This window comes from Diuraphis noxia, unplaced genomic scaffold, assembly GCF_037042655.1.
Source record: "Diuraphis noxia isolate RWA-SAM2 unplaced genomic scaffold, SU_Dnox_SAM2 contig0001, whole genome shotgun sequence".
Classification (NCBI taxonomy): Eukaryota; Metazoa; Arthropoda; class Insecta; order Hemiptera; family Aphididae; genus Diuraphis; species Diuraphis noxia.
In genome coordinates this window covers 72317603-72340592 of record NW_028301711.1, presented here as the reverse complement: position 1 = coordinate 72340592, position 22990 = coordinate 72317603, and the positions used below count along the sequence as shown (strand labels likewise).

The 22990-nt window shown below is 28.9% G+C and overlaps 1 protein-coding gene and 1 pseudogene across 1 annotated transcript; one reads left to right on the top strand and one right to left on the bottom strand.

Annotated features, from left to right (window-relative positions):
* Positions 1 to 22990, top strand: part of LOC149061615 (uncharacterized) — a 587539-nt pseudogene that overhangs the window by 523097 nt on the left and 41452 nt on the right.
* On the bottom strand, positions 59 to 4762 carry LOC107170914 (uncharacterized). The gene is made up of 7 exons (XM_089221002.1): positions 4663 to 4762; positions 3711 to 3901; positions 3019 to 3421; positions 2438 to 2508; positions 758 to 862; positions 565 to 671; positions 59 to 464 (listed from the first exon to the last, which is right to left on the bottom strand). Exons 1-7 carry the CDS (start codon positions 4760 to 4762, stop codon positions 92 to 94), a joined length of 1350 nt encoding a protein of 449 aa, XP_089077128.1. The 3' UTR covers positions 59 to 91.

Sequence of the window (22990 nt, the reverse complement as noted above, 5' to 3'; positions counted from 1 at the left end):
GATTGTTGTGAACAAGCCGTTTATCTATTTTCTACCTAAAATATTAATTAACATAATTAACAAGTTTCAATAAGATACGTCACAACATCGATCATGTACTGCTATAATCGTCTTCATAATAATTTTCGATGCTGAGATGTTTATATTTGGCCTCTTCTTCGACTTTAATCGCGTATTCCTTTAATTGGGAAATTTCGACCATTAATTTACTATTCAGCATGGCATTGCATTTTTCATTTTCGTCCATTTTCAAGCGATGTACTTCTTTCAATTGTTCCATAGCAAAGTTACTGCTTTTTTTACTCGCACACGCGTCCTCGACCATGGTTTTCAGACGATGCATTTCTGATACAATTTTGCTATCAAGTACAGTGGTCTTGTCCAAAATATTTTTAAGTAACTTCGACGCACCCAATTCATCAGCCGCTTCTTGATTGCGCATGTTTTCCATGTCGTTTTTAAATCTAGGCACGATGAGCCACAGTGAATAATATCATATTATTATTAATTTGTGATCGATACGATAGGATACGCGTGAATATAATATAATGAACATAAACTAACTTGTTCAACTCGGCATTGAGTGCAATTATTTGATCGTTGTTCATGAGGTTTTTATCGGTGCACAGCTTAATTTCCCGAACTTGTTCCGCTAGAAGTTCGGTTTTTTTCTGCACACAAAGTATTATGAGATACATGTTATATTTTTTAAACTTATCAAAGCACATGGCCTATTCTTTACGATGGAAACACTCGCCTTTAATTCATCGGACAATTTCTCAACAGATTCTAGTTTTAGTTTAGTCTCAACATTCAATGTCAGCCCATCACCGCCTTCACTTTTATCTACTGTCGACTGCCACTATAAAAGCATGGACAAAATATAGAATCAATAACTTGAATATTATATATTAATATACCACGTGTATTTTTACTAAATAGTGTTAAAGTTCAATCTTAAATAGGTTATACGTTATTATTACGTATATGGATATTAAGTGTTTGGATTCGAAAATTTATAATATAGTATAGATATTTTTTTAATAAAATTAGTCAATAGAGTTCAGATTCAAACGCACTTTTAAAAAATGCATGTACGACTTAACCTAAAAACTATAAAAAATATTTTCAAACAAATTAGGTGGAATTGACCTCTGATTTCTTTGTTTATTAAGATAAATTTGTGAATAGTTTGATTTAAAAAGCAGACTAGCTTATTTTATTATAAAATAAGTGTATCTATGTTATATATATTTGTAATATTACTAGGATAAAAATTACCTACAAAGATCAACAATGCCAAAAGAACGTTTAAAAATGCACTTAAATGTACAAATATTTTTTTGTTAACATATAGTGCACATGTGTACTTCAAATACATTTTGTATTTTTGAAAGCATCATATAAAGCATTCGGAAAAATATGAAAATACATTGAAATCTGAGCCCTATTAATTACTTATTAAAAGTATGAAATATATTAAATTAGTGAAAATACATTTTTATGGATCTGTGAGTATTTTAGTAATTGTAAATTCATCTCAAAAGTGCATTACAAAAAAAAATTTGCACTTGCCACCTAAGATTTTATATAGATGAGTCAAAGTTATATTATGTTTAACCCTACCGTAGATATAAGATGATATTGTTATTTTTAAAAAGAAAAAAATGTAGAAATTGTGTTCATTATAGTGGTATATGTACGATTTTTCAAGGGGGGAGGAGCTTGGAAATTAATTATAATTTCATTTTTATAATGTTTTATGATTTTAGACTTTTGAGTGAGGTATTTGAAAATTGTTATGCAACTACAATTTCTCAACTTTTCTTGTAAAAAAAATGCTCTAATTGTCACTTTGATTGGATCTAGTTAGAACTTTTGGGAGGTCGACATTGAACATTCTATTAGTACCTACTTTTTAAAATAAGCGTGAAAAACCATAATAAATAAATGAGAATTTGATAAAAATGTGTTAATATTGTTTGGTAAATTTGTTTGGATTGTCGTTGATTAAATTTAGTTTTTCTTCTAAAAATGTCAATAAAAAATTATTCGTTCTGTAAAAAAATTTTAAAATGTAATACAAATTTTCTCATAAATTTTTATTACAGTTATTCTATAAAAATATTAGCAATCAGCCAATACATATACCTAGGCATAATTATTTTTATGAGCATTTAAAGTTCAAATTTTGACTATACCACAGTTAATTTTTAGTTAAACTTGATAAAATATTAAATTTGTATAGTTAGGGTCAAGCCTGTCGCTAGAGTACTAGAAAGTCATGTGTTGCTTTAAAGCTGCATACAATTTTAAAGATAAAATTTATAATTAATAAATTTAATAAATGATATGTTGTTTTTGGCTCAAATATTGTGAGTTTAATCAAACTTTGCAAAATAAAAATACAAATAATTTAAGTAACTGATTATTTTACCTGTATTTTTTTAAAATCATCTGCAATTTCATTGATATCCAACTCTTTTACTTGATTGGAACTCGCATTCACTAAATATGTAAAGAATATAACAAAAAAGCACAAGGTTATCTATAATTTATCAACTTTTGCAAAGTCGAAAGATATTTTTACCGAGAAAATGTGTGCCAAACTTTAAATAATATAGGTTACTCCAAATTTTTCACTCGTTTGTATACTAATATACGTTATACGAGTGTTTTGAGCATATGTTTGTACTGTATAGATTTTACGTTAAGCTTTTTTTTTATTAAATTTATAGTTTATTATTAAATTTATATAAGCAATACATTTTTTAAATTTATTTTTTAAATAGTAGGCTGAAAAGTACGTAAATTTACGGTCAATTACTGAATTACACATAATTATTATTTATGGTTTTAGGTAGGCCAACGTTTATGGTTTACTTATTTATGAAAAGAAACTAAAGCCAGAAAGCTTATACAATTTAACTTTTACATTTAAAATCAATTAATAAATAAACAGATAAACTATAAAGAATATAAATACCTATAAAGTCTAGCCGAATATTTTGATATTACCTTTGATTTCATTAGTATGTTCATGATTTTCCGTGGATTTTGGAGCATCAACAATTTCGTGATCATTTACCACATCCGTAATCAAAGTTTCCTCTTCTGTTTTTATCGATTTATCATCACAAATGTCAACGTACGTTTTGATTTCTTTAGCATGGACATGATTTTCCATGGATTTGGGAGCATTAACAATCTCGTGAACATCTACCACATTCGTAATCAAAGTTTCCTCTTCTGTTTTTATCGATTTATTATCACTAACGTCAACAAACGTTTTGATTTCTTTAGTATGGACATGATTTTCTGTGGATTTTGGAGCATCTAAAGTCTTGTGGACATCTACCACATCCGTAAACAAAGTCTCCTCTACTTTTTTTATAGGTTTTTTATCACGAACACTAATATTCTGATAGAAAATAGAATCAGATAAGAAATTATTTGCAAAATCGTGTTAAATATTTTTTTGTATTCTGATAATTTTTATTGTTCAACGAAAACCGATAACATTAAATAATTTAATTTAAGGATAGTTGTTATATTATACAATTATAGGTACTAAAATATGTTTAAATGTCCACTATGTTTTTGCAATATAATAATATAATAAATTATAGTCCCCCCCAAAAAAGTTAAAATCATACAAAAAAATTTTTTTTTTAAATTTACAATAAATTCGAAATATTAATTATCCTCACCTGCTTAGACAAATTATGTATGGGTAAGGGTGACAAAGGTGATTTGTGTTTTGGAAGATTATTAAACGGTTCTTTTAAATCTCCTTTTTTTAGTTGCTCAATTAACTTTGCTAGATAAGCGTTTCTAAGTGATTCTTCGTGTTTACCAGTCTTGAATAACTTGTGTAACCATTCTCGGCATAATAATTTCTCTAAAAACAGTTTTATACATACACATTAACAAAATAATTTTATATTTAAAAGCACACGTTCTATTTTCTATAACAGTTATTGATGTACGTAACCTTGGTGGTTATAACAAAGAACACTAGGTAGTTGTATTAAAAACTATAAACATTTTTGAAAGCATTTTTTTAAATCATTTTTAGTCGTTAAAAACAACAGATTATTAATATTATTTTTGAAGCAAAATATTAGTACTTTGATTTATAAAATTGAGTTGTTAATGAGTTATAACTATAAATTGTTTAAAAGATGGTTGAGTGAAGTTAAATCAATATCCCGTAAAGGTCCAATAGGTACTCAGTTCATTAAAACTACTATTACCTACTATTAGTACAACATTTGTTTTTTATGAATCAAAGCAGTAATGTTCTCTTATTGTTTTTTAAAAGTTTTTTTTGTAACAGCTTTAAGCCACAGTAAGAATTATGTTAATACTATTTTTTCTTCAAAATTTTTTTTAAATAAGTGATTACTTTTAAAATAATCATCTTATATTATCATATGAGTATTTATGAATACATTTTGGCCTTTGGGTGTAAATGGCTATAACCATTGCATAAACTAATTTAAAAAATACCTACGTTACCCTGGTATAGTTACGAAAATATTTTTAATTTTCTAAAATAAACTTTTATTTCCATTAGTGATTAATAAATGACTCATTATTATATACAATATAGATAATAGTATTCTTTGATTTAAAAATAAAACAAAACTTTATAAATACCGAGATTTGATTTTAACGCGACAAAGTGCGGTTCAATTTTAACCAAAAGAGTTTTAAACTCTTCATGTAAATCTTCATTGTTTTCTAGAATGTTATTCATATTAAAAACGGACTATCAAAACAACAAAAAACAAATCTATGTTTTAATAAAAATGCACAGTTATTTACTTTATTGATTTGAGTTTTTCATTACCATAGATATAACTTCTTTGATAAAAATAAAAAAATAAAAATAGTTTCTATATTATAACTGCTCAAAATAACAGTAACGGTTTATTGAGCTTAGGAAAGGTTCAGGTTTTTTTTTTTTTAAATTACTTATTCGTTTGAATAAAATGTTATAATATATTATTTAATTTTTTTATATTTTTCTAATAACTGAATAAAGATAAGGATAATTAATTTAAGTATTTTGAGATTATTGTGTTTAGTGATCGTATTATTATTTTAATGTATTCATAATATTATTATTATTTATTACGCATTTCGAAGTTTATATAGATGGTTAAGTATGCAACATAATATGCTTACAGACATGGTTATTGTCTGTTTGTGGTAGATAGCGAGTTCGAGACGGGTTCGGGTCGGCCTTGAATATTGCTGTAGTTATGCTTCAAACAATAAAACCATAGACACTCGGTTTGTTTTTCGTTTTAATGAGAACGGCGAGTGGCCAACGGGCGATTTCCTGCTCACGACTAGATCATGACACGCAATAATAATATAATATAGTATTATTGGTAGCTGTAGCTGGTATACCTATGCACAAATAAAATCGAACGGTATGGGGTGAAATCATATTCTGATTTTACTATACGAAACTATACTTAAAGTAGTTAAAAAGAAAAAGTTTCAGTGTGTGCGACATAATATAGACGCCATATTATTGTTGTAGATCGTTATTGTCATTCAAATCCGGAGTGCAGCAAATCCGGCGTTACATTATCCCAAAATATGTTTTCAATATTTCCATTCTACAATAACGTCAATAACTATTTTTTTTTTTTTTTATTGATCAAATAAAAACTCGGCAACTACATGGCCATTAGTTACAGTTGTGGTATGTTTACATGGTTTAAGATTTTTACAAAAATTTTTTTTTTAAAGGGGATTACAATATTAAAGATAAGTTATAACAGTATGGTTTCTAAGTATTTATATAAGAAAGAAAAAAAACAAATGTGAATCATTAAATTAAATTGTAAAGACCTGTTGACTTCAAAAAAAGGATCATCTTGTTGTTCTCCACAGCATTGGGTCCCAATCAATAACTATTATATTGTATCTAACGATCAAAACACACTATGCATTATGCATTTATGTTTTTGCATAAATCAAGTAATGGATAGTTTACATATCATATGTCGTTGACAAAAAGTACTAATATTATTACCTACATATTTAACGCATTGTGCATCTGTACTTTATTTGTTTCATAATGTGACACATGTGAATGTACTATTTCCTGAATTAATTTTTTTTTAAATACAATCTAGTGCCTTTGCTTTGCCCTATGCGAATATCATAAATGTACGATAAACAATTTATATTATCAGGCATGTATTGAACTACAATGGCTGATGACGGTTAAACCATCGATTATACTATAGTATTTATTAACAGTGATTATACAAGTACATGTCGTGTGAAGTGGCCGTATAATAAAGTATATGAATTCTCTGAGGCATTATTTTCTTTTTAGAACCCAATACAATTACGAAACGTTGTAAACGATTCATAAGAAACACAGCCATATCTTGAGCACCCATCGACTACCATACTAACTATACGTTTTTTAGTTATCCTGTTTTGGCCTGCGGATTGTTTTTCGTTTATATCGTTATACCATTGTCGACATACAAGTTTACTAGTCGTGAAATATATACAAATCTATTTAGCAAGTATATACAATATTATTATATTCGTGGAGTATAGTTCGATCTAGGCGGATACGTCCTAGTATACCTATATACATAATCAAATTAAATGATTAAAATTAAAAATAACTCATGATTATATGTAGGTATATAAATAGCGTAACTTTCGGTGAACTTTTTATTTTTGCATAGGTATATACTTGTTAAGAATCTTCTAATAACATTTTTAACTAAGAAAATAAAAATTTCTATGAATTATTTCTAATTGGAAAATAATTTACTTAACTTTAACATTTTCTCATGGTTATAGATAGTACAAAACAGTCAATACATTTCAAAAATTTTACCATTTATGACAAAATGGTAATCTAAATATTTGGTAATAATTTCAAGTGTCTACAGTTATTTGTTTTTTATTAGTCACACCAAAATAATAGAATCGATTTTTTCAAAAATTGGTTTTGCGAAGGTAAAAATTACATTATTCCTTCATTTCTTATTTGTTTCATTTATTTATTTATTTATTTACGGAATAAATTCATTTACAATAGTAATATATAGAGTTGCAGTATAACAAAAAATATGGTGAACATTTAGTTTTGTGATTACATATTGTTTAAGCATTTTATAGAATAGATATAATACACGCAGAAGAGTTTACAATATATTTAGTATAATAATAATTTTAACTGAATTAACAGTTAAAATGAACAATTAAAAACATTAAAAAACAAAATTAAAAATACATTTAAATAATCTACTTTAAATTCTGACTTAATATTATTTATTATATTACAAAAAAACAAATCTAAATTAACTGAATTTGAAATGGACATCAATGGATTTATCGGGGATGAATAATTAGTACGTATATTTTTTGAAGTAAATAAATCGTTATTTCTTGTAAAATTAATTTTTGTTTTAAAATTTGATTTTATTAGTATTTTTGCTATCCAATTTTGTTGTTTAATAACAAAATTCTTTCCTCTTTCAAAATTAGCGTAAAATGTTTTATTTTAACCTCTCGAATGCTCTAACTAGATTTTATTTTCTATCAGAAAAGATGCTTTTAAGTCGAAAATCGGAGCAATTTTACTACCTACTCCAAATGTTGATGACAGAAAGAAAAAACAGACATCTATGTAAATGTAATACATTTATGGTTATGAAAGATGAAAATTATACATGTCAGAATCCAAAAATATTTATGTATAGAATTTTACACTTTATTTTCCAATGTCGAGGTGAATATTAAGTAAAACGAATGTCTCATATTAAGGTTTCTAGGGAGCGATGGAAAACAAAATCTAGGGCACAGTATACAACACCGATCTGCAAAAACTATTTTAGAAAAATATTTACAATTATGTATACTTGTAGCATATAAACAAAAACAATAAAACTGTTTGAATGTGATAATAATCAAAAAAAAATATACCTAGTAACTCTATTTTTAGTTTCATGGCTAAAAAACTGATTCAGTAGGTATATCGTAGTGATTTATTCCATTGGATGTATCCCAAAATATAAACTACATATATTACATGCATATTGTAGTTATTATTAAATATTGAGAATTTAAAGCAAATATACTATAATTTTGTGTACTTAACATTTTATAGTAAGTAAGTATTTATAGTAGCATACAATTCCTTAGGAAAAATATCTATGAACACATCAAGATGTAGAACCCTACTGTTATTATTTGTTTATTACGTTTAACAATTAATAATGTAAACATTCGTTTAATTGTCTACTATAATATTTTACTATTAAAATTTTGATTTTGAAACCAAAAATAATTAAAATCAATCATTATATTTTGCGATTTGTAGATGTTTATAATAAATTGATGATGGTTATTAGTACATTACATGACGACAGTCGTGTTTCATATTTATGCATTTTTAATGAATAGTCCTAAAATGTTTATTTATTTTTTTACATATGAATTATAATAGTTTTAATATGTAACACGAGACCTAAATATTGAAAACAATTATGTTTGAAAATGTTTTAACTTCCTGTGAACGAAACACAACAAAATTAAATCCTAAAATTAAATTAGACTCAACAGAATCAAGATAAATATGTATATAACATACAATGTATAAATTAATCATGCATAATATTCACTTAAAATATTTTTTTACTTATGATGATTGTATAATAATTAGGGAGAACGAGTAATTCAAAATTTTTAACTCAAGAGTTTTGACTCTCAAGGTAGGTTAGATTAGATGGCTTTGTTGACACCATAAGAAAAAATTAATGACTAGCAAGCAGCAATTATTTTATATTTGGATACAAAAGTCAGAAAGTATCCTAGAACATACATATTTGATACATACATTTCAAATTTTCTAAGCTGTGTAAGTTAGTCATTTTTTTCAACTACCTAGTCATTGGCGCAAATACTTGGGGCTTGGCGGGACTAAGTCCCCACCATATTTTTGCCAAGTCCCCCCTAAAATATAAGTTAGTTTCTGAAATTTTCCAAATGTCTAGCTTAGTTAATTTAATGAAAAATTAACATATCTTAGAGTAAAAGTCAGAAGTTAGTTTTATTTTTATATAGTTTAAAATATAAAATTAAAAATCTTTTTTTTCGTAATATGTTAAGTAATATATAAATTAATTACTCAGTTTTTCAGTAGGTATCTAACTTTAATAGTTTAATTATTGGTAAGGATAAAACAACTTGGTAGAATACTGGATAGTACAACTTATATAAATAATTGATAAGAAATAATATGACAAGAAAAATATTTTTATTATAATACTTAAAATATTCCATTTTCGTTATCAATAAATCGTAATAATAATACTCAACACTCTGCAGTTTTACGGGACATTTGGATTTTTTGGGTAAAAAAAACATTAAAAAAAACTGGTTTCTTATTGTTTTCAAGGAGATGGATTAGAATTAGATTATTTTAAATATTCAATTAAAATAGTTACAAAGTTAATATAAATTAACTAGTTAAGTTAGTACCTAGATTTGCAAACTTCCAGATTTCCTTATCATAAAGTATTTGTTTAGTTTTGGATCTTGAGAAATAACAAGTGCATTTTTCAAATTGTTTTCAATTTGACTGATTTTCTTGAAGTTGTTCCACATAGGACTAATTGGTTTTATGATTTCCACACTCATTAATTTAAGGAATCATCTTTATTATAATATTTGAAAAAAAATATCTGATTGTGTCAACTTAAATCCAAAACAATGAATTCAAATATCCATAAAACCATAAGCCACAAACAAAACTGAAAATAGTCAAATTAATTGGGTTAGGTGCTTACACAGGTAATAGATATTTAATTTCCTTAAACAAAAACAATTAAAGTAATTAAAATGCAAAATAACTAAGAAGAAAATACTTAGATTCATAATTAATACAAATTTAATTTACTGTTGATATAGGCATATAGCAGAGTAGTGTGTAGTTGCTTTGTTAACTACGTAATACCTATCACAGATTATATAAATAATTGTATATTATCTGTGATCACGTCAATAATATTTTACCAAGTGTGATGAATAATGCATACAAATATACAATTATATTCTATAAATAAGAAATCATATATAAAATTGTGATAATATGATAAAAATGTTTTTGCTTCTTGATTATTGACGTATGGCGATAAACTGTGGTTGGTAGTTAATGAACATTAAATTTCCTAAATTTCTAAACGATTTACCACTCGGTGCGATGTACAATGTACCCCTTTGTTATAGAGGATAAGAAATATATACTACTGGGGTAATATATGCACCTAATATCGTCATCACATAATTATATTTGACCATAAAAGGTCAAATACCTATTTTAACCAATAATAATCAATATTTCTAGTAAAAGCTTAGCTTTTAGGAGGTAATGGCACGCTGTACTATTGCAAACTAATTTAAATATTATTTAATATTAAATTATACATAATATTATCATTATGTATTATTTATTAATAATATATTATTCTACAATAATATTATTATTATAGTCACAAATATAGATATTATTATCAAGCACATTATAGCCTATAGGTATAAATTTTTCCAAGTGAGATAACTCTCATTATTATTTTTTCGTTAAATATTTTAGCAAAAAACGTAACATTCCTTTAAGAACAACCCTTAACAAAACTATCAATATTTTGAAAAATTTCATTTTTGTGGGTTGCATCACTTGGTAGTTTGACACTATTCTATTCCATAGTCAAGTTATCAAATACAAATCCATTAAAATTTTTGAGAATATAATGATATACAAATAATCCACCCATCATTTGATCATAGATATTTTTCATGTTTCTGGATTCTAATGATTAAAGATAATATTTCGATTGTGTTACATGTTAAATTCATACAGAATGCAAATCGTAACCGTATAATACTGTGATCATCGATTTCATCTTTATATTTTCTTGATATTATAAATATCATGAATAAAAATACTTCGATATCAGTTAATGCCGACGTAGTTAGTAAGTTTTACACTATTCATTTCTTCACACAAGTGATATACTATATTATTATATAGTATATCGTAAGAGTATTATGTACGCCGCTCTATGAAGACGTCTTCTGTTGTCGAGAAATTCTCGATAAGTTATCAAAATCTATGATTTGATGATAAATGTGTAGGTCATCGCGCACAACTCTTTCTATCGGACGATAAAAAATTAACAATTATTTGACTATGTAATCGTTATATTTGTAATTATATTTAATTATGTACGATATGATGTACCCAGCGTGTGCGCCTATTGGATATATTTATCGTATTATATTATGTGCATACGTAAACCGTAAACGTGATCCAATCAACGATTTTTAAGAGGACAGTATTTCGAAATAATGTTCTATGCTTTTTGTAAAAAATCTTGCAACGATGACTATGTTAATATAATAAATAATAATATAAAAATACGTAAAAGTATATAAACATAATAAAATAATATAAATATATAAAAGTATATAAACATAATAAAATAATATAAATATATAAACGCTATATGTAATCTAATATTATGTTTATTAGACAATATTTTACTAAAAAGACATTATATTATCGAAGATATTCTCTCTGCTGTATTAGGTTACTTTTGTGATGACGTTTTTAAAATATACTAATCAATAGGCATAGTTTAGATTTTATTCAATATAATTTCGTTACGTCGCATAACAGTTAGGTATTTACTATTTAGATACAGGGTCACGTGCCCACGTGGGTATCACGTTATAATGTTAATAATACGAATATACGATAAAATAACGACAACCACAATGACGTACAAAATGATAATTTCTTGCCATTTTAATAATATTTCGATACTACTCGGTAATACTTAATTCACTATAAATTATATTTTAAAAATACACGATATTTTATTACCAGCACTGACATGGTGACATTTAAGCAAAATAATTTTGAAAGAATTATTTTAAAATATATTTTATATCGTTAGGTATAGGTAAGCAGTGGTGTAAATTGATCATGTCAGTGGTAGAAGGGATTGAAATATTTATCCCTCCCCTTCCAGCAAAAAAGAAAGATATTAATACAACTATTGTCCATTTTGATCTGTATAATGTAATTACATATTACTTACAAGTATAAATGCATCAAACATTTTCAAAAGGTTCTAGGTTGTAACTTAAAAACTAACTCCTACTGATAGATTCTGATTGCATCATTGTTCTTAACTCTATAAAATACATATAGGTTTCCGAAATATATTTCCAAAAATCGTTTGAGAGCTAAACTGCATTGTTATGGCATATTTTAATATATTTGTGCAATTGTAGTGATTAGAGTTAATTTTGAATTAATATAAATTATATACAGTTAGGGTAGGGGAGTCGAATATTTATGTATTTCTATAAAATATACTTAAGTATCTAATACCAGTAAGGCAGTAAATAATAAGTGTTAACCTTAACCATAGTATAGATACACTGGTCATCGTTTACGCATTGTCAGTGTATCTGCACCAAAATATCGTACTCTGTTTATTGCGCATATAACTTAATCGAATAATAGCGAAAAGTATACAAAAAATATTGAAAAGTTTATGTCACATATAAAAGAGTTTTTAAATTGTAATACTTAATTCTGAATGAATTTGAAAGTAAAAAGTTTGTTGCCATTCATACAATATGAAGTAGATATAATAGATATAAAATGAATAAAAAATAAAAAAATCTATTTACTTAGGTATTATGTTTAATTTTAAACAATTGTAAATAGTGATAAAAATGTACTTTAGTGGGTAGGTGGTGATCAGAAGTCACCCGTTCGCTTCAGTTGTTTATGCTTGCCAGATTTTGTGATTTTTTTATAATTATTATAGAATTTTTATTAAATTTTTATTATTTTTGTTTATTTTTTGCGCTCACGGAAATACATTAATTTAATAATTATCTGTTGATTGTTAGATTTTTTATTTGAATGAATTTTCTCCAAAAAAGCTGCATCATTCTTAGTTTATTCATAAAATTCGTTACAAATTGAACTAAAATTAATTTACAGACAATCAAGATAAAAAAGCGGGTAAGTGGATGTCGCTCTGTTGTACATTAGGTGGTGGGGTAGACCTCTAACTAGGGTAGGTTAGATTTGAATGCAATGATAGGTATCATTGTATACGAAAAACGATTCTGAACGGAGATGATTTGTCAGTCTAGGATATATTATAGATAATTAAAAATTTTCAAATCTTTGATTTAAAAAGAAAATTTTGTATAAATTTCTAGCTTAAAATAATTTGCGAATTTTCGTAATTTTTACGTATTTAGTCAATATTTGAACTTAAAATGCTAATAAAAAAAAAATTGTGACTACGTATTTTTATAATTTTTTAATTACTATAAGAATAACTTATGAGGAACTTGGTATTCAATTTTCAAGTATTTTGATAGGGCCGAAAAAATTTTATCAACCCTTCAAAAAATTTTTTCAGAAAAATTGAAAATTTCAGTTGTCTATAAATACCTCAAAAAAAGTCAAAATATTTTGAAAATTAAATCATGTAAAGAAAGTGACAATTTAAATAACTGGTAATTTTCAAGTATCTACGACTTATACTTTTTGTATAATAACAAATATTAAAAATCGTTTGAGGATAAATCGTTATTTTTATGCTATTTCGTAAAAATTTAAAATTCAAACGCACTTAAATCAATACATTCATCACTTCGTTCAGAATCTAAAAAAGGAATCACATCAGTTATTATCGAATATTATATTTTCGGAGGTTGTCATTTGCGCATCATAAATACCTTAGGTAGTCAAAAAATTGGTTGATCGTTTACGTATTGATCGTTTTAACAATATAGTAATATGTGCATACTTGCTAATGACACGTTCTAAAGAAATTAAAAATATGCAATTCCTAAGCGAAAATTATTTCAAGTATACGAATTGAGAAATAACTCGGTAACATTTTTTAAAAATAATTGAAAACAGGTTCAAAAATATTTAGAATTGTAAATGATTTAAATAGTTGAGTTATTATTATGATTTTTTTTTTTCCTTAGTAAAGGCCATTAAGGCGTTTTGCCACAACTACCACTTCCTCCCATCGTTCACTACCCTTTGCCATCTCTTCCAGATTCTCAACTCCTATTAGCCTTTGGTCTTGATGTACACGGTCAATCCATCGTTGTCTCGGTCGGCCGAGGGGTCTCTTCTTGTTTGGTTTCCATGAAGTTATTTTATTTTAATATTTTTCCTGCCCATCCTATTATTTTGCTTTTCATTACTGCTACTATGTCCGGTTGGTTGTATAGTTCAAATATTAAGTCATCATTAGTTCTACGTTCAAATTCATTGGTTACCTCATTCTTTTTAGGACGAAATATTTGTCTTAGTACTTTCCTTTCGAATATTGCTAGCTTTTTTCCTTCTGTTTTTGTTGAGGGCCATAATGCTGCACATGCGTACAAAGCAATAGGCCTGACAAGTACTTTATGCATTGTTGTTTTCTACTTATTTCTATTCGACTAAATAGAAATAATGATAAATGAATAAAGAATCTAATCAAGAGATGATAACACATTTTATTTAAATAATATAACGTATACATTTATAATGTTGTAATCTTTATAACGTATATGTAATTTATAGCAATATAGCATTGTGCAAACGGTCTATATAAAGGTTATTCGTGACAGTAGCGAAGGAAAAATGCACTGTGCCTTTTTTTTTTTAACAATATATATAGCGATGTGCAAACGTCCTACGACCTATATTTGTATATCATATGATAAAATATGAAGGCAAAGCAAATGTATTAAATCAGATGCTAAGTGTTACTATAGCTAGGTAATCTACCCAGGTGCCTGAAAAGAAACTGGTGCGGCAGGGACCTACTCTCTCCTTAAAATTCCCTTTCCACGCGGTAACTTCCCCCGACAATCAAATCTCATCCGATTTACTTATTGTATAACTTGTAAATACAGATTGTAAATATATTAAACTTTGTTTCAATAAAAAAAAAAGTATCACTATAATTGGGTAGCTTGTTATGTTACTCATATGTATTATTACTCATTTGTTTATTACTATTGTCATTATAGTAATATATTAGTTTATAACCAACTGATTTAAGAAATATAAATACTATAACATTTTCATCAACGTCATACTCCTAGGTTTTGTAAGAATAAACAGAATCGCTTCGAAATTTAAAATACGTTTAAACATTAAAATACAAATAACGTTTTTAAATAGGTTTAAAACAGCTAGAAATTATAGTTATAAGTAATAACTTAATAACTAATAAGTATTATTGTGACTACTGACTTATACACACCGTAAAATATATTTACATTAATTTATTATTCAATTATCAACTGCTACAGACTACAGTTATAGGTATAATTGTTAGGTCAAATATTACAGATGTCTATATTTGCTATTATATTTATTATACAATTACAGATAATAATAAAATGTTTAATATTAATAAATATTATCTAGGTTGTTTGTTACAATTTAATAACTAACTTAATAGTAAATATTGTTGTTTTAATACTTCTTTAATGAGTTTTGAAATCTAATATATCGGTATTATAATTAAAAATACAATTAGAAAATCAGTATGCAAATATTACTTTGAAATAATTATATAAGGTTAGTAAATAGGTATACTTATTTGGTTTTTGATTGTACAATGTATATATAATTATATAAAACTATTTTTTAGTATTTATTATAGAATGAATAAACTCAAATTATCAAACCCACTTTTTAATTCTGATCGTTGGTATTAGGAATGTATTTGTTTTACAATTATCTATATGTTTTTAAACAGACACGGGTGTTCTTAAGGTGACTCGAGGTCCCAATACAATGACAAAGTGGTCCATATCAAAGCTCCTTAAAATAATACTTTGTTTTCTTCGATAAAGCGCTCAGAGGTTGTTCAACACACCGTAAAAAGTATATAGCCAAAAACACAATTTGTCGTTATAACACCAATATTGGCAATATTTATAGTCATTCTCGTTATACGGCGTCGCGTATAACTATATGAATCAATAAACTAAATACTGTCGCGTGTATATAGGTACTGTGAAATAAAATGTATTATAATTTTGATCAAAACTATGTTTCTTCACATTTCGATGGTACGAGCATCAACCAGAGGATACCATCGGTATAGTGATTGTTATTGACTATACCTATTTATTTGAAATGTTTCATCCTATCGGCTGACACATTGTTGCATCCTACGCCTAATTCTGAGTTACTGTTATCGCAATAACATGACGTGGTCTTTGACTTCATCGTAGACTCAGAATGGGCTCCCTGTTGAGTACTCGGGACACCGTTGTCCTGGTACCGGCTGTGATGTGCTCCCCGTGCCGCAATATTAGACTCTGTCCTGTATGGGCGGACGTTGGGTGGACGAACGGAGTTGGAACGATCTGCCGGCGAACGGGTATATGTCGACCAGTTGGCTGGCGAACGCGTACTGACCGAACGGTCGTTCCGGTCGGCCTTCGAAAAAGTGAAGTTCGATCGATCCGTCGACGGACGTATAAAGGTCGAAGAGGCCCGTGGAAGTGTAAAGGACGAATGATCGGCCAGCGGAAATGACGGAGTCGAACGATTGACCGGCGCACGTTTACTACTGCAGGTCGAATAATCGGCTGGTGAACCGATTGAGGAGGAAAGATCCTGTGGATAGGCAATAGAGGCCGAAAAATTCGCTTGCCCGCGTGTACAGGCCGAACGATCTGCCGGTGTATAGCTGGAATTGGGTCGATTGGCTGGAGCGCGTGAACATGCACATTTTGAATGATCGGCTGGACCACGTGTACTACTTGAACGATCTGGCAGTGGACAGGTGGATATTGGACGATCGGTTGGGGCACGTGTACTACCTGAACGGTCCTGCGCACAGGAGGGAATTGGACGGTCGACTGGGTCTCGTGTACGGCTCTGACGGTCGGGCGGTGGACAGGTAGAAGTCGAGCGATCGGTAGGGCCGCGTGTACAGATTGAACGATCTGCAGGTGGACCAGTAGACGTCGAACGTTCAGCAGGTGGACAAATGGAGATCGAACGATCGGCTGGGACACGTGCACAACAGGTTGAACGATCCGGCGGTGGACGGGCGACGGCGGCCTTTACTGTTCGTCGTTTTTTCTCTAACGGGACATCCTGGACCTCCGAATTGGTCTGCTGACCCGAGTCGTTCGTTTTGGACATATCGCTGGTCACTACCGTCCCGAAGTTGATGATGATCTGCGAAAGTTGCCGGTCTTCCGTTTCGCAGGCGGTTGTTTGCGACTGATCGTTCCGGTGCCGGTGCTGAGGTTTCCGCATTCCACCGTCGTTCGGCACGCAGATCTGTTCCGACGACCGTACCCACTCCGCTTGGGCCGGTTTCGGCCGATGGACATTGGTCGTGTGATTTTTTCTAGAGCAGTTTGATGCCATAGGTGGCTGCTGTTTTAACGGTCCACACTGTTTGTCTTTCGAATCGTTCGCCTCGGGACGATTGCCTCGGCCGTTGTTCCTTAAGATCCATTCCGGAGTCGGCTGCGATTTCAAGAAATCGCATATACTCATTTCGGGCCGTTGTCCCTTACGTCCGCCGCACGTATTTCGTGGTCTGGGTGTCGCGACTGTCGGTTGTTTTTCCTCTAATTTCGAAATTAGTTGGCAACAGCATCGATCTGACTTACACGCATCCTTATTATTATCGTTTTGGCCCATCGTCCGGTTCGTTAAAATTCTGTAGGTTACAGGTAGATACTATTATTGTTCGTCGGCGTTAGTGTTACACTGTTGAATTTCGTTTTTACTAATTGTTATATAATTTCGAATATCTAATCACATAAGTTGTATTTCACAAGTAATTTTCTTGATTTTAAAATATTACGCGTAGGTACCTGGAAATTATTGTATTTGTATTTTTTTACTCGTTTATTGTAACTTTTACAACGTTGCCTAGAAAATATCACTCAATAACAAAACACAATATAAATTAAGACCAGACTTTATTGGACTAAACATCATATGTGGTTGCATTGATAAGTGTATGGATAAAGAATAATTAAATATATTAATTAACTCCTAAAAAATATTTATAACTTGTTTGGCTTTGGCATGAACATCGATTATAAAAAAGCGGGTAAGTGGTGACGGTCTGCTGTATAGTAGGTTACATTTAGTGGCTCATTGTAATGGTTGGTAATTATATATGATATAATATACGAAAAACCATTCTGAACGGAGACGGTTTGTCGGCGTAAGATATCATCTATATTCTATATCTATACTATCTATATACTTATATAATATTATAAAGAGGAAAAATTTGATTGTTTGTATGAATAGGCTCCGAAACTACTGAACCGATTTAAATAAAATTTGGTACATAGATAGTTTAGACACTGAGAAAAAACATAGACTACTTTTTAACACTAAAAAAAGGGCTGTAAGGGGCTGAAATAGGGGATGGTATATATTATAACGCAGTATACTGCAGTAGGTACCCGCCCGGCGGCGGCGTTGCCCTGGGTGCGCCGACACTAATAATACATTACACTCAGAATTTCCAACGAACGTCGTTTTGGTCAGGTCAATGTCAAGAAATTAAGACCGCGGCTCACTCGCGCTGTGACCTGTATGCAATTTTTTATGCATTTAGATTGATGGTTTTAATCCACTACATTACTACAGGGACTTATTTAACCAATATATTGTCAGTATGATGGCAAAAATGATTTCGGAAAGATTAAATTACAATTACATATGCCATAATCAACACAGACTGAAGGCTGAAGAATATATTCACCTCAGACTGAGCTCAGAGACACGTTAAACCAAGACGCAAATGTCGACCCATAAAACATCGGTCAGCGCGTTACAGAGAAGCTCTAACCGAATAAATGTAATGTTTACTTATTTTAAATAAAATTTAATTATTTTCAATATGATTTAATGGTATATTATAATATGATATATGATTCAAATTCTACGAAAACGAAGTTACGATCGTAGGTATGCTATAATTAATACGGCAAAACAACGTTTGCCAGATCAGCTGTATATAGTATACAGAGAAGTTTTGAATAATTTAAATAAATATATAATATCAAGAAAGTCGATCAAATTGTTGAAGTGTTGAACATATTATATTCCACATAAATTTTTACTTAGTAAGTATTTACATTCTGCGTGGGCAACGCCGGGCGGCCGCGGGACAGCAAGCAAGCAGAACCATAACAAATGTTTAAATAAAAAATGTTATATTTATACAAATTATAAATATGGATATATTGTCGTAAACTTATGTATATTTACAATAATAAACGATTTAGTAATGTACTTTATTTGTTTTTTATTTGAAATTATTGATATTATTATTAAAACAACTATTTTCCAAGCATGCATCAAATCTGGTTGTCACATATTGCCATTTTTTAAGGGCAACGAAGTTGGGATCAGCTATTTTTGGGATTATTATTTTTTATTATTATTATGATCATTGGGATCAGCTATATATTATATTTTTATTTTTATTTTTACTACTCTAGTCGGCTGGTACTTAATATTATTTGCATATAATCATATTTGTATATAATAAAATACTTTCAAAGTTTCAAGTACCCTTCTTCTTCTTCTTCTAAAGGCATTTCTACTCTCTAAGAGTTTTTGCCGCCATTACTACACTTTGCCACCTGTCTCTATCTTGAACTGTCTCCTTCCAATTCTCGACTCCAAGGATTTTTAAATCATCTTCTACCACGTCTATCCATCTTTTTCTCGGTCTACCTCTTGGTCTTTTACCTATTGGCTTCCATTCCAATGTCACTCTAACTATTTCATTCTCTCGCCTTCTCATTATGTGTCCTAGCCATTGTATCCTTTGGCTTTTAATGAAGCTTGTTACTGTTGTTAGTTCCAACATATCGTTACAACTCTCTGTTGTACCTCCTCCGCCAATTCCCCGTTGTTTCATCAAAGACAGGTCCACATATTTTCCTATATAATAAAATACTTTCAAAGTTTCAAGTACCCGCAAATAATATTTTTAAAGAGAACAATAATATAATTAAAATCATTATTCTTGGTTATTAATCATTATTCTTGGTTATTTAACATTTAATTTCGTTCAAATGTGAACCTAAAATAACTATAAGAAATCTATGATTGTATATTTTTTAGAGTTTTTGGTTACAAAATGAACAACAAACATTGAATTTTCAACCCTTCGATACAAAAGTTGAATGTTTTATAAATTATCAACAATTAAATAATTTGTAAGTTTTCAATTTAATAATTTTTTTCAAAATTTTAACTTTAGATGCTTATAAAAAAATCATTTTTAAGTACTTATAATATTTTTCAACTGCATTTTAACAGCATGTCAGGAGCTTTGTATTTTATTTTAAAGTGTTTTGATCCAATGAACAAAATGTAATTGATATTTATAGAAGAGGAAAACTAAAAAAATTAAAAATGCCATTAAACAGCTCAAAATGATACAAAATATTTTTAAAATTTTATCAACTACAGGAAATTATAAAATAATAATTTTGTGTAAATTTCAAGATCTATAATTATTCGTTTTTGAATTACAATGAAATAGGAAAATCTTTGAATCTTTCCATGTGATTATCTAATGTTGTGAAAAATTGAACCTTCAATTCTCATAAAATTTTAATTTGACTTTCCATCAGCCATTTTTTATCGATTAAGATAGAAAACCTCATGAGGTATCTTGTATTATAGTTCCAAATCCTAGATAATAATTATCTATTCGTGAGCAAATAATAATAATAACTACCTTATAAGTTATATAAGTAATAATACCTATGTAATACACTAATACGTAATTATTGTAATATAATATAATATAATTATGTTATATATACAATATATTTGTTTTTATTATTATTTAATCCGCGGTAACATAAGCCATTGGGTAGTTATTTTTAGCAGAATTTTTAACTGTAAGGATAGGGTACGGGTTTTTTGGAACACGTGTACCTACCGAAGTTTGGCTAAGTTTTTGCCACTAAAAACCTGGTGATCACCCCAGAAGTGGGTTTAAGTGAGTGGCTATAAGGGCATTAGCCATTGGGACTAAACTATTCATTTTTCTAAGACAAGTATTATGATACACCTTTCAATAATTACCTACTATAAAATATCTTCATTGAAGAATATGGTCTCAACAGATAATAATATCATTGAACGATTTTCAAAAGTTAAAAAAAAGAAACTTGGAATTAATAATGTAATATAAATATTTTTTTTTATAAACAGTTCATTATTGTTATTACTTTTAGGCCTTTAGCCTCCCCCCCATTGGTGAGTGATAAAACCCACCCCTGGGGTCACCCATCTGGGAACTAGTGGCAGCGGGCTATCACGTTACGCGAATGATTACAGCCAAGCCACATACAACATTACATTTTACAATACAAATAATATATTATATTATAATTATTACTATGCTTACACTCGGGAAATAACGCGTCGCACTGTAGAACTAAACTCGTTCAAGGAAATACTAACTGAATAATTATTTTAGTAGTCACCCGTTTAATAAAAATAATTTCATACGACCTCTCACTTATATATTATAATAATTCGCGAACATTAAATTACTGTTCATTTTGCCGCTAAAATCAGTGCTGGTAAAATCATTTTGTTATTGATTGGGTGGGAGAGGAGGGTGATTGGTTTACATAAAACATACAGACTATTTGATCATAAAAATTTAATTTAAAATATAATTTTTGTTTATCGTTTTAACGTTTCATACCATTTTCATATAATATATGTTATTATAAATATTAAAAAAATGTCAAAATACAACCAACCCCTATCCGTCTGACCGCCACTGATAGAAGTGGCTATAAGTTTACACTTTCCAGATTGTAATAACAAAACGAAATATTATTTGGTGATGTTATTAATAGGTACGCAACCGTCGGGAAAAGATTCGCACGAAAGTGTATAAGCCATAGCGTAAATGAGGTCGTGAACAGTATATAGGAGGATATGTTTAACAGTTAAAGCTTCCCCACAAGTTGTACATGGGTCTTCTAGTCTCATGAGGTCACGATGAGTAGCCAGGTATGTCCAATTCTTAGTCTATTAATTAGGTACAACTTTGGACAATATATTATATCGTATCCATAGACGTGCGTAGACTTCAATGTTCGGTCGAGCACTGAAAAATTAGTGCCCCAATACATGGACAGTCCCCATACTTTTTTCCTAAACACATCATCATACATTATAATTATAAATTAATAAGTTTATAATATTTATGTGTATAATAAGTGTATAATTATAATCAATTTGTATCTGCACACAACGTTAACGTGCAAATTTCTATAAATATTTTATCATATTATATAAATACAATTATGTATAAAAGAAGAAAACACATAAGGTACCTACTAAAACTTAAAAAAAAAAGCTTGGCTGATTAAACAAAAATGGTATATATACACATAATTCCTTTTATCAGATGTGGCCAACTTGCGGCTCACGTCAAAATCGTGTGCGGAACGCATCTTATTAAAAATAATCAATATTTCTTATTTCAACGATAAAATTATACAAATTATAAAATGTATTTATAAACATTTTTGCTCTTGTTATTATTGTATTTTTACATGTGGCTCGTGGACGTATTCATGTCGGCCACCACTGGCACCACTGGCAAATAAGTATCTATAATCTACACATACATATTAATAAGTATAGTGCAGAACGTATAAAATATAAAACCACCGTATTATGTATAATATTTATTTGTACACAAATACACAATGTTGTCGTTAATGAATGAAATTGATGTAGTGTTATTTCGCTCTGACTACAAATAAAATGTTCAAACATATTATTATAATTTTTAATAAATGTATAGGTACATACATTTTACTATGCCCACAAAAATATTATAGT